We start from the raw sequence: 12,919 nt of genomic DNA on the forward strand, positions 1-12,919 counted from the left end.
AGTAGACAAACACACACACACACACACTACTTCATACAGTTATTAATGTAGTTAGGCAACAAGGATAGTAGACAAAAAAAATAACTAATTTATTTGTAATTGCAATGAGGAAATGTGTTTTAAAGGAAGGAAGAAAGAAATTGAGATTGTTAGAAATGATCAACTAAATTTCAGAAAGTATGTGGATGAAGTGTGTGAAATGCAACAAACGGGCCCATGATGCTTGCACCTCAGGCCAGGGAATTTATATGTGCAAGAAAAGTGACTCTAAATAAGACTCTGATTAGTCAGATACAGATGTCCTTTGCACAAAAATGCACATTAGTTGCATTAGTGTTACCACATCTGTTTTGTTAAGAAGTTAAAGGATATCTATTACCCTGCATTTCCAGCGCTATAATGTAGTTCTTGTTTTGAATGATTTCCATGAAAACACGTGTCATCCTGTGCTGGGCGGTATTCACCAACAACATCACTTGCCATTTTTGTATCCGAGATTTTAAATTAAGTCTATGGCCCAAGATGGCAACAAACACAGTGCATCTAAATGAGACTGGGGAAAAAAACTATATTTGGAAAAAACATTGGTCATTTAGTGTGATCCACGTAGACAGACTGAGCGTAGCAGTTGCCAGGAGGATGGGGCTGTGCACAAATTCCATTGAATTATTATAATTGTTTTGATTGAAAGGACCGATTTTACAGATTCACTAGTCATGATTGTTTTTTTTTTAGTGCTTGGATGAATTTTAAATTTAATATATAAAATCAATATTCACAATTGAGTAGTTGTATTTTTAATTGTTTGATAGTCCAGTGTGACTTGTGTCTTACCTGCCAATGGGGCAAAAAGTGCACACTCTCAATTCAACAGTCTACAACTCCGTAATGAGATAAGATATGAAGATGTGATGAATACAAAATATGTGCCCAAGACTTCATTCTTTCATTTATTATGAAATTTGTACCATTGTGATGTACGGTGTTCAGCAAATAATAGACAGTGTAAAAAGTGTGACAACATACCCCACTCTCCCCTACTTTCCAGAAATAAGTCAAAGAAAACCCGCTCATCCAAGAAGTGAGTAAAAAGCCTTAAATCCACTGTAAGGAAGGGGATAATATTCCAATAAGTCTCTCAGTTTAGGATCCACATAGTCCAGAGTCTCTGGTTTCTGTCAGAGTTTATTTCAGCCTCCGAACACATGAAGAGCAGTTTGACATGGCGAAAGCAGAAGCCATGTGAGCGTCACTGTGATCTGTCCCAGATCTGCAGATCAGAGCCGGTGTGTCCAGATGCAGAGGATGGATTCTGGGCTGCAGAGCAGGTCCAACTTGTTGTCAGCTCCCTCGGGGCGTAAGCTGTCAGCTGTATTTGACAGGTTAAACTCTTAACACACTTAATGAGCTCTGGAATGGGACCAGGACTACAGAGCTGCTGGTATCTGTGGCTGATTCTTCACAGCTTTCTGTTTTGTATCTTTCTTTTTAACTCTTTAACAACAAGCACATTTTTTTTGTTTTGCACAAGCCAGACAAACAGTTTACCCAAAACAAAATGATGTTCTCTCATCCTGGTCTCTCTTTGGAGTTCTCTCTACTGTTCAGTTTACTTTCTCTGGTATTTTGTTCACCGTCAAACATCATTTCGTCCAACAACAGTAATTAAAAAGGGAAAAGAAAGCTTGTTTGCTTAGCTTGGTTGCTAACAAGCAGGGGTTGAGCTGTACATTTACTGTATATGATCCACATTTTGCTATAAAAATAAATTGTTTAGAAAGAAACTACATTTATACTTGAAAATTTTAATTATATATTTTTTTATATCACATTTACTATTTTAGATAAAACATCGGGGACCCCCACCTGTCGCATCAAATGATGAGCAACAGCCAATATGTATGTTGTGCCATGTCTAATCTAGTCAATACATTTGTTCTTGTGTGTACTCCATGTATTTATTGGCCAAGAAAGGAACTTCAAGCCACAACAACAGGAGAAGCTTGCCTGTAGGCACCAAATGTACCAACGAGACAATAAGGTCACACAGTTTAATCAGAAGACGTATTTGTACCGTGGACTGCTGTCTGGGAACCATGTCTCTTCTGTCCAACAGTTTTTGATATAGTAATTTAATATAATCCGGTCTGAATCTTAATTTACAGTCTGTGGTTGAACTCTTAAAAATTTCAGCAACATATTTTTTTCTGCATTGGACTCCAACAGAGACGTTTTAACTATTTCCCTCTTCATAGGTAGGACGTTTTAGGCCATAGAGGAAAAGTAAAAGTTCAGCAAACTAAAACTCCACCTGCACAGTTATAAAGTAGCATTTACTGAAATATTATTGATTGTACTAAAAATTGTGACTATATAATAAAAAAACTTCAACAAAACACAATGCAATATAAACGAGTAGGAATCTGATGATAAAACACACACACATAAAAAAGTGTTCAATTTCATTGAAAGGAAAAGCAGGATACCAAAGATTGTTGTTGCATTTCTGGACAAATAAGAACAGCATGAAATTACCACCGAGTAGTAATAAATAACTCGTAAAACAACAAGTACATTTAAAGAGTTAAAGAAGAACTGAAAATACAACATTAAAACATTAAATTAGTAATAAAATAAATAAATGTTTTCCAGCAGTGTGAGAGCTGAGAAACTACAACAGCTGATAATCAGACAGACTTCTTGCAGTGGTGGTAAATATTGATTTTATCTAAATGCATGCTAATAATTATATATCTACTATTGTGTACTTATATTCACCTTATTTGCTGTGATACTGTCCACTATAATAAGCCAGTGTTTATATTAAAGCGAGCCACTGTGGAATTGTATTTCCTGTCTCTGCCTATTTCCATTTTTTAGGGAAGTTTGAGTTTCAAGGTCTTAAGATCAAACATATGTTCCACACATCTTAAATGTTATCGTCGACTGCTCGGAGACAGTTACTCCAGACTGTCTAGGGTTTGGGACCTCCTCCTATACTCCTTTGATTCATTTCCTTATAAATAAATAAATAAAAAAGACAGCTGTTTGTTGTAAATTATTATTATGTAGTAATGGTTCTCTGAAAGTAAAAAAAATTATATAATTTTAGGGTGTATTTCTCCTTCAAATGCAAAAATATGTGTTCTGTTTCTTGCGCATCATGTAGAAGAAAAAGTTTCTTCTCATGTTTTAATGATAAAATCTGTAGAGATGTTATAATGAATTATTTCTCATCGTTTTTCTTTTGTGATAACTGTGATCCAGTCTGATCAGTTCTCTATATTTCTGTCTCACTGCTTCTCTCGACAGACGACAGAAAGAGTGCAAAGCGTCAGACTTTGGACTTATTATAATCAAACATTAACTGTCACTAACCATAAAACTATAAAACAGAACAACTCACACAACCTGCAAACCAAGGTGTAACCATCAGATTAATAACAACCTGTAACTGACAAAACAGCAGCTCCAGCAAATGTTATTAATTATTCAATGTTAAAATTGTTGAATTTAATCGTTCTACTCATTTATTTATTTAAATCCAACATATCTAAACATTTTAAAATGTGTTCACACAAGTTGAAGCAGCTGTAAATTTTTTAATCTGCAGCCTCAAGATTTGTGGTTGAAATGTTGGTTCTATTTTCATTTCACCCATTCATTTATAACAACAGTTTCAGAGTAACTGATGAAGGAATTATGTCATTAGAAGACATCATCGCTCTCCTGATTCATCTGACTCATCCTTCTGACAGTAGGGCAGGACCTGGAGTTCCCTACATGGACATGAACATGTTTATTGTTCTTTCACTTCCTGCTGTAGACCTACGTCCTTTACTCAGTGTTCATAAACAGCTGGCTGGTTAATTTGAGGAAATATACACAAAGTGAATATACTGAGGAAAGAATTAGGCAGTAACACCACTGAGGTTTCAGTTCCCTTTAACACAGATTATTTGATATTTGAGCTCTGATGAAATCCATTTTAATCTTTCAAGCTCTAATTTATGTACTTGCACATTGTCTTTATTTATTTATGTGGCATTATGTAACAGTGTAGTTAAAAAAAAAACAATCAGGACAGAACAAAGCAGTATCTGTGTTCTTTAATTCACATGTGAACAAGTTTTACTGGTTTATTAACATATCACAGCTTCTTAAATATCAACTACACCTTAAATACTTAATATTCTTTCTCTACTTCTTCTGAACACGCCTTTGTCCTGTTTCTCCTCCCACAGTTTTAATGAGTAGCAGGGCAACATCTTTTGTCTGGGGGGTGGTGATGGCGCCCTGCACAAGACACTTAACCCCTAGTTGCTCCAGAGGCATACGTCTTCTAACATAAAATAGCAATTGTAAGTCGCTTTGGATAAAAGCTAAATGAATAAATGTAAATGTAAAATGTCTGTGATTTTCAAATCATTTAGTCAGTTAAAAAAGAAACCTCTTTTTTGATGTGACAATGCTATGATTAAAGTTTGGTTAGGTTTAGGTACAAAAAAAGACTTGCACAGTGACCACTATGTTACCAAAGGAGGAAGTCGGGTGACGTCTTATAAATAGGCAGAAAGACTGTATAAAGAGGTAGGATGCTGTGGTTGGATGGGTCAAACCCCAAATTTTCACTTAGGAGGACGCCATTTGTCCCATGTGAAACCAAGTAAATACCGTTCCGTCACACAACTTGCATAATTTACTAACTTTCACTCAAACCACAACGTTTTTCTAAACCTAACCAAGTAGGTTTTGTTGCCCACAACTAACCAAACCGTTTCACAACATTAACCACATGTTTAATGTCATATGATGTAGGTCATGTAACGTAGTTAGCGCTCATATCGGTCGTTTTGGGAGGCATGGACAAACGCCACCAGTAGGGGGCACTACTTCAGGAAATTCTGACATTTGACGTTTTGGGAGGTATGGATAAACAACCTATGTTGTCAATTAGGTTGGAGGACTTGCTGCCATTATCTGTATCTGATCAACCAACTAACAACCAAGTATGCGTCTTAAACCAGACTTGGGCGGGACTAACCAGAACTTGTTCATACACTAAGCCTGAAACATATTTACTGAACAGCACCAGAAATGAGCTTAAAGCAATGTATTTGATCACAATAGAAAAATAACTATTTACAGAATACAGATATTTTTTTTAGAAAACAGATATTGAGCTTTTTTCAGGGTCAGCCATGTTTGTCATTCACTTTTGGCGTCACGCACCTGGAACGCTTTGAGATCGGAAGTCGGACATTTCTATTGGGAAATTACGACCTCCAACTGTGACTGGAACACAACATGAAAATAACTACAACAAAAACCTTAGCAACAGGAACACTATGGTGCCACAGTGGGCATTAAACCTGGTTATCAAATCTAAACATCCTTCAGTAACTCCATTCCACCACCTCAAAAACCACTATCAACCCACTAGAGTGATCCTATGTCTACCACCTAACAACCACCCGCTAACACCGTCGCCCTGTCAGACTTGAGCATTAATCTAGCAAAATCTCACAAACCATGTACACAACAAATAATAGCAAGTCATTAGCAGCACATGAACATCTTCATCTCAGAACTTTTCCCATTGCAGTGCCAGTTTGCTACTTTTCACCTGTTGTCTCTCTGACTGATCAGGTTTAGCTCTCTGTGTGAAGTTTTATGACTTCAGGAAAACGCCGGACTCCTGTCACTGTCAAAACAAAGACTGGTGGATGGTTTTCAAAGTGATTTGAGGTGTGGCTGAAGACTCACCATCATCATCATCAATAGTGGGAGGTGATGGGGAACGACAGGGAGTGGCTCCTGGAAGTTTATGGCCCCTGATAGAGTGTAAAGTCCCCCTGTTAGAGCCACGGACATCAGATTAACAAGAACTAAGTGCAGGAGAGAGCCCAGAGCCTCCGACAAGCAACTGCTTCTGACTTCACCCACTGAGGCTTTACCCAGGAAGACCAGGCCTTGTGACCCTGTCATTCCTGTCATTTTGAAGTCTTTATCTCAAAGGCTTCGTTGTTTTGTTTCAGTTGGATTTCTGGAAACGTTGCAATCATGACGACGGCTGTGGAAGTCACCGGGTTCGTTATGTGCATAATCAGCTGGTTGGTCAACGGAGCGACGCTGTCCAATGACTACTGGAAGATTTCCACCGTGTCCGGCAGCGTCATCATCTCCGTGAGGCAGTTTGAAAACTTGTGGCACTCCTGCGCCGAGAACAGCGGCGGCATTGCCGAGTGTAGAGACTTTGAATCGCTGCTCTCCCTCCCTGGTAAGACGAGAACCCACTGAGTTTTAAAACCTCATGTATTCTAGTTTAAATAGCCTTTTACTGTAAAGAGCAGAAATATTTCCCAATTTCCGGAAAAGCAAAGATGCTTGATGATTTTTAGCCTCAGTTTTCAAGTTTCAGTCTCAAGTCTATAATATACAAGAGGGGGAAATTGTCACTGTTGAAAGATAGGAAATACAACAGGATATAAGGAAAGAATAAAACTAAACAGATAACCTCATCAAATTTATATAAAATAATAACATATTCAAGGTTGCCATTTCTAAAACAACATTTTATGTCCCACATTTCTTAAGTTTTATTTTAAAAATAATAAGATAAATTGTCCCCGCGACCCTGTACGCAGGATAAGCGGTTGACGATTGATGGATGGATGGAAGATAAATTGCTAACTTGAATGACTTCTAAATTTTGAATCATCTTGTTTAGTTGATTGATAGACAGGTACTTTATTCATCCCCAAAGGGAAATCCCAGAAATATTTCATTGAATGAAGGTAAAAATCTAAAACTTTTGGAAGGCTTTCTTGAAACAAATAAAATTTAACACTGATTAAGTGACTTAGTTAGTTAAGAAGAAGCGAGGTCAACTTCAAGTTCCTCATATACATGAGGTCATGAAGCTGCTGAAGGAAATCAGTAATCCACCAGGTTTCAGGTTCTGAAAGTGAAATAATTTTATAATCTAATTAACTCAAATTGTTCGAGCCTCACTAGTTGATCAGTGGAACTTCTAACTTGCATAAAACTCGTTTTTTGGTAAATTTCTTTGAAAGCTTATCATATTCGTCTTACGGAAAATAGGCCAGAGTGCCATGTCAGAATTACTCGTCCAAAGGTTGGCGGCTTTCAGTTTCCCGCCTAAAATCCAAATGAAGATCAGTTACTGATATAGTTCATTACAAAGACAAAACTACGTCACCATTATGCATTGTTTGATATAATAATAGTGAAGTTAATTTATGAATTAAATGTATTCTTCCCACAAGATGTTTCATAATGTATCAGATTATCTTTTGGGCGCCATTTTGAGCCTCGTCCTCCACTGACAATAAAATGGAGGGAATCACCTGTCAAGACCAGACGGATGTTGCGTCCTCTTCAGTTTAGTTTGGTTTAGTGTACTTTAATCTTTATTTACTGGATTTGATGTAAAAGTATGACTTTAGATGGTTAAGTCATGTTTTAGGTTTTGTTTATTCTTAAAAATGTTCTCACAGCCTTGTTTAAGGAGAACAGTTGACTTCTTCGACAGCAATGTTCCCTAACAAAATATTTTCTACAGTCATCATTTTGAAACAAAGGCATGTGATTGGTCAGAAAACGTGAATAGGGAGCATCTTATTTGATTCACCTTAACAGACACTTATGAATGAGTCTTATATAACTTACCTGATCAAGATATTTAAGCTAAACGTGTGACTGATGGTTTTACTGTATGATTCATTGTTCAGCCTTTCTGCCTATCTTCTTTTCCTGAAACTCTATTAGGCTCATAAATAGGTGCCGCAGGTTTTTATGATCATTAGAGGTCAAGTCATGTCTCTCTCTGTCAATAAATTACCTCAACAGTTCAGCTGGGTACCATAAAGCCCACAAACACATGATGTTACTTCCGGTTCCTACATTTATTTTTCTTTTCCGATGTAAGGGAACTTTTTTGTGTGTGTTATTACTTTAATAGTTTTAACACTTTTCTGCAAGGTAAATGTATACAAAAGATCAATCGTGCTTTGAGGCGGCAACATGAGCAATGAGATGAATTTTAAACAAGATTACAGACTTACACAACTTAAATCATTGATATCGAAGCCAAAGAATTATTGAAACCTACATATTAGATATTTCTAGTTCTTAGGCTTGAACATGGATTTGTTAACAACCTGTTAACTGACATCAGATCTCATATTCAAACTCAAACTCAACAACATTCATCCAGGATAACGGTGTTTATTTCCTGTGTGAAACAAAGTCAACACTGAATGTTTTTATTTTAGCTGCGTAAGATACGCAATTAACATTACTTAACTTACATAAGTTAAGTCACATAAGTTAAGTCACATAAGTAACGTTGTTATTGTAACCCAAACTATGATGTTTTCCTAAACCTAACCAAGTATGTTTGGTGATTAAACCTAATCAAACTTTGATGTTTTACAACGTTAACCACTAGTTTTTTTCTTTGAAAGCCTAACTGGAAGTTGCATGTTTACTGTTGCTAACTTGATTGTGGAGCCCTATATGTGCAAAATTGAAGCTAAAAGGTACCCAGGGTGTTAAAAGCGACGCCAAGGGTTCTTGACCAAGCGTCCCTGACCAAGCGTCCCTATGCCACTATGTGTGAGTGAGAATGTGTCAACCGACAGACTTTTTACCTTCCATTGTTTTGCTTTTTTGATTTCCCATCTCTAAAACCAGTCAAACCTCTATTTCGTATACGTGCAATATTTAACAATAATAATCATCAAGTAATTTGTACTTTATCCCCATAACTTTATTTATATCAACAGTTTGTTATCACATTAGGTCAGTTGTTTTTTAGTTCAGGTTGAGAACATGATGGGAACATCTAGCTGTCTCTATCAGTCCTATGGTATTGCATATTTTAGTGTTTACACACAGAAAGACCTCATTTCCTATTAGCCATGTTGCTTAATATCATCTCTTACCTACCTGGATAAACAACAATATAGTTTTTCCATAAGAGAGCAGCAGAGACTCAGTGCGAATAAAATCCAATGCAGACGTGTCTACTGGAGATGATGAAGAGCGTGTGTGGAGGTGATTTATTGGTGAGATACTTTTTTTCCTCTCTGCAGCTCACATTCAGGCATGTCGTGCTCTGATGATTATCTGTCTGCTACTCGGCCTCGGCTCCATGATCGTGTCACTGCTCGGACTGAAGTGCATCAAGATTGGCTCGGCCACCGACCAATCCAAGGCCAAGATCGCATTCACCGGGGGAATCCTGAGTATCCTTGCCGGTGAGTCAACACAAAAACACAAACTCAGTTTTGTTTATGTGATGTGTGTGCTATATACAGTATAACTCCGATTGTTAAGAAATCTTATCATCTTTTGTCTTTGACAACTGATAAAAACACGCAACGTATTGTTACTTATAGAATTGTAAACATTTGTAATATGGTTATAACGGTTAGTTTGCTGTCCATGTAGAGTGAACTAGATGTCTGCTTGTTGTTTATACGCTCTGATAGTGTTAATCCAACACATCTTTGTAGTAGTGTCCATGTTGATTCAGCATTCAGAATTAAGAGCACATGAACACAATGAAGCTGGAAGAACGACTTCACAACTCGGGAAATGGGACCATCTGAGGAGCACGTGCAAGCAACGCGAGATGCTGGTTGCAATTTTCAACCATCACCACTAGATGCCACTAAAACGTACACACTGCACCTTTGAATTAGTTAGCGATGTGAAGAACCCATGTGTTTTCATAAAGGTGGAATGATTTGATTTTATAACAACAGAAGTACTATGGCATCATCCAGAGCACAGAGGCAACACGGCACCTTATGGAAGAAATGAGGAATTAAAACTATGATCTTTAATGTAAATGTTTTGCTTTGTGTTTGCAGGTCTGTGCTGCATGATAGCCATTTCCTGGTACGCCTACAGAGTTGTGCAGGACTTCAACAACCCGTTCTTCGGTGGTGTGAAGTGAGTTGACTCAAATATACATCCATCAAAAGTTTAGATTGATCCTGTCACACCAGGCTGAAAGGATTAAAGTATAAACAATGAATGTTTAAGAAAAGATAAGGTTTAATGTTGGTATAATAAGCATAACAGATATTACAAGCATTGGGATTAATATTAAAAAGCTATTTCTTGATGACCTTAATGCAAATGAAATGCATTCAGAATTTAAATAAAATGTGAGATTTCTTTTTTAAATTAATTTATCCATTCAGTAATTCACATTTTTGATTACTTCTTATTTTACAGTCAGCATTTAATTGATGATATATGTATGTATTTGTCATATACACATTGGGAGGTATAGAGAACTACTAATTCACTTTCTAGAATTCAGAAATAACATTAATCTTCTGTTAGTTGTTTGACTCTTGTTTGTCGTGTGTTTGCAGGTTGTTTGACTCTGTCGTGTGTTTGCAGGTTGATGTCGTGTGTTTGCAGGTTGTTTCTCGTGTGTTTGCAGGTTGTTTGACTCTGTTGTGTGTTTGCAGGTTGATGTCGTGTGTTTGCAGGTTGTTTCTCGTGTGTTTGCAGGTTGTTTGACTCTGTGGCGTGTTTGCATGTTGATGTCATGTGTTTGCAGGTTGTTTGACTCTGTCGTGTGTTTGCAGTTTGATGTTGTGTGTTTGCAGGTTGTTTGACTCTGTCGTGTGTTTGCAGGTTGATGTCGTGTGTTTGCAGGTTGTTTGACTCTGTCGTGTGTTTGCAGTTTGATGTTGTGTGTTTGCAGGTTGTTTGACTCTGTCGTGTGTTTGCAGGTTGATGTCGTGTGTTTGCAGGTTGTTTGACTCTGTCGTGTGTTTGCAGGTTGATGTCGTGTGTTTGCAGGTTGTTTGACTCTGTCGTGTATTTGCAGTTTGATGTCGTGTGTTTGCAGGTTAATGTTGTGTGTTTGCAGGTTGTATAACTCTGTCATGTGTCTGCAGGTTGTTTGACTCTGTCATGTGTTTGCAGGTTTGAGCTGGGTACCGGCCTCTTCCTGGGATGGGCTGGAGCCAGTCTGAGTATTCTGGGTGGAGCTTGTCTCTGCACCGCCTGTAAAAGAGCGTCACCTGGAGGCAAGGCAGCGTAAGTGCTACACCCCTCACCTTGGTTTATATCTTCTTTTTAATGCTTTAAAAAGGTATAAACAAGGACTCCCATTTTAACAGTTCCTATAATGCTTGTGTCTTTATCTTACAGTTTGAGTTTAACTCAACTTGCTGTCTTGTTTTACAGGGGCTACTATGGAAACAAGCCACAGAAGGTCTACACAGCTACATCCAAGTCAGAGTCAGATGTCAAAGCTTACGTCTAAACACACACACACATGCGTCATACGATCTGTAAGGACACTGTTTAGGCTTACTTCAACCTGGTGATCCTGTTTTACGTAAACTAAAACAACAAAGTTTTAAAATAATTTGTTTATTTGAGGGGACCGGCTGTCCCCAGGTGGGAGGACAGTCCCCACAATGACTACAAGAACACACACACACTATTACATGTACTGTAAACACACCATGTCCTCTAATGCCAGGAGATTGACTGGAATATGGACATGTAGGGAAATATTAGCTTTTTTTTTATGTGACTTCTGAGTTTTTGATATGAAATCTTAAATCTAAATCTAGGGAAATACATTTGTAGATGATTGTTCATGATTTTTATCCTGTTTGGAGTTAATAATTTTCTGAATAAATTTTGAAGTTTTTTTCAAGTTGAAGTGCCTGCATCCATGTCTTTTGTAAAAAGTCACTTTGTAGTTGCTTTGTGACTCCAATATGTCTTAATGAAAAGTTGAAAAATACATTAATAAATACTTATACCTGGTTACAACTACATTTTGGGGCGTTATTGATCATTTATTTAATGTCTAAATACTGATCATAAATGCTAAAGAAAGGGGCTTTTAGTAAACAGAAAACTGTGTCCTAATGTAGGAGACCATGTGCATTTGTTCCTGCATGTGCAGACTGTAGGATAAGTAATTTTGTGGGTGTGTATGTGTGTGTGTGTAGGCTATTTGTTTCAATTGGTATGTATTACTAACGTTGCGGGGACATAAAACTGTTTACACATTCACATTGTGGGGCCTTCCACACAGGAAGTTATAATTTTAGATTATAGGGTAAGGGGCTAGGGAATGCATTATGTTAATGAGATGTCCGCACGGGGATAGTGGAACAAACAAATATGTGTGAGTGTGTAATCTCCTGTGTAATAAAGATTATTAATGCGCTGCAGGGCTGTAATCTACCTCTGTCTGTTTACCCGCTGACAGGCAGAACAGTGGATTAAAGCTGCACAGCATCACTCTGTCTATGTATAGACCTCCTCACTCACCGTGGACTGGATCAAACCTGCTGCTCAACCTTCAGGCCAAAAGTCTGAACGCATATTTATATTTCTGTCTGCTCACACTCACTTCTGCAAACCAAAAATGTCAAGTGATAAAACATGGTTTGAAAGGACATCCAGAGTAAACAGTAGTCGCTTCATGTCTGCACTTGAGCAGTTCTTCACTAGAGTATTTCCATTTTGGAAAAGAGGTAAATATGGTACTCTGCAGATTTCCATTCAATATAAACAGTGGTAATATCAATCAATCAATAGTTAGTATCCTTGGCATAGAACTATGTAAAAGACACGATGATGTTCATTCGTTTTCCATTTTAATACAGCGTCCAGAAGAAATAAAACATTCTGTCTTGAATTTTCAGGTTTACTATGTCAGAATTAAGTCTCTGATAGGACATCCCGTTCTCACTCGCAAGTCGTCACATATGGATGCATGGTCAAGAACCCTTGGTGTCAGTTTGTAATCATGGGGGAAGCCCTGTAGCGTCATTAATGAACGCTAAAAGTAGGTGTAGTATATTTAACAGAAAATTCAGAGTAAGGAGTCGGTTGAGGT

At 37.5% G+C, this 12,919-nt stretch overlaps 1 protein-coding gene across 1 annotated transcript; it reads left to right on the forward strand.

Annotated features, from left to right (window-relative positions):
- Positions 1-5,877: 5,877 nt before the first annotated feature.
- On the forward strand, positions 5,878-11,846 carry cldn15la (claudin 15-like a). The gene is made up of 5 exons (XM_038718966.1): positions 5,878-6,280; positions 9,120-9,284; positions 9,903-9,984; positions 10,978-11,091; positions 11,242-11,846. The coding sequence occupies exons 1-5, from the start codon at positions 6,064-6,066 to the stop codon at positions 11,318-11,320; spliced, it is 657 nt and encodes a 218-aa protein (XP_038574894.1). The 5' UTR covers positions 5,878-6,063; the 3' UTR covers positions 11,321-11,846.
- The last annotated feature ends 1,073 nt before the right edge of the window (positions 11,847-12,919 follow it).

The sequence above is a fragment of the Micropterus salmoides genome, unplaced genomic scaffold (genome assembly GCF_014851395.1).
Source record: "Micropterus salmoides isolate LMB-PRFRI ecotype aquatic unplaced genomic scaffold, ASM1485139v1 Ms_hic_scaffold_14, whole genome shotgun sequence".
In the NCBI taxonomy this organism is placed as follows: domain Eukaryota; kingdom Metazoa; phylum Chordata; class Actinopteri; order Centrarchiformes; family Centrarchidae; genus Micropterus; species Micropterus salmoides.

What these genes read in the sequence shown, in the direction of transcription:
- cldn15la (XM_038718966.1), top strand. Translation starts at nt 6,064, where the DNA reads ATGACGACGGCTGTGGAAGTCACCGGGTTCGTTATGTGCATAATCAGC. An exon ending in ATCGCTGCTCTCCCTCCCTG is followed by an intron (nt 6,281 to 9,119) that starts GTAAGACGAGAA and finishes TCCTCTCTGCAG; the next exon opens with CTCACATTCAGGCATGTCGT. An exon ending in AATCCTGAGTATCCTTGCCG is followed by an intron (nt 9,285 to 9,902) that starts GTGAGTCAACAC and finishes TTGTGTTTGCAG; the next exon opens with GTCTGTGCTGCATGATAGCC.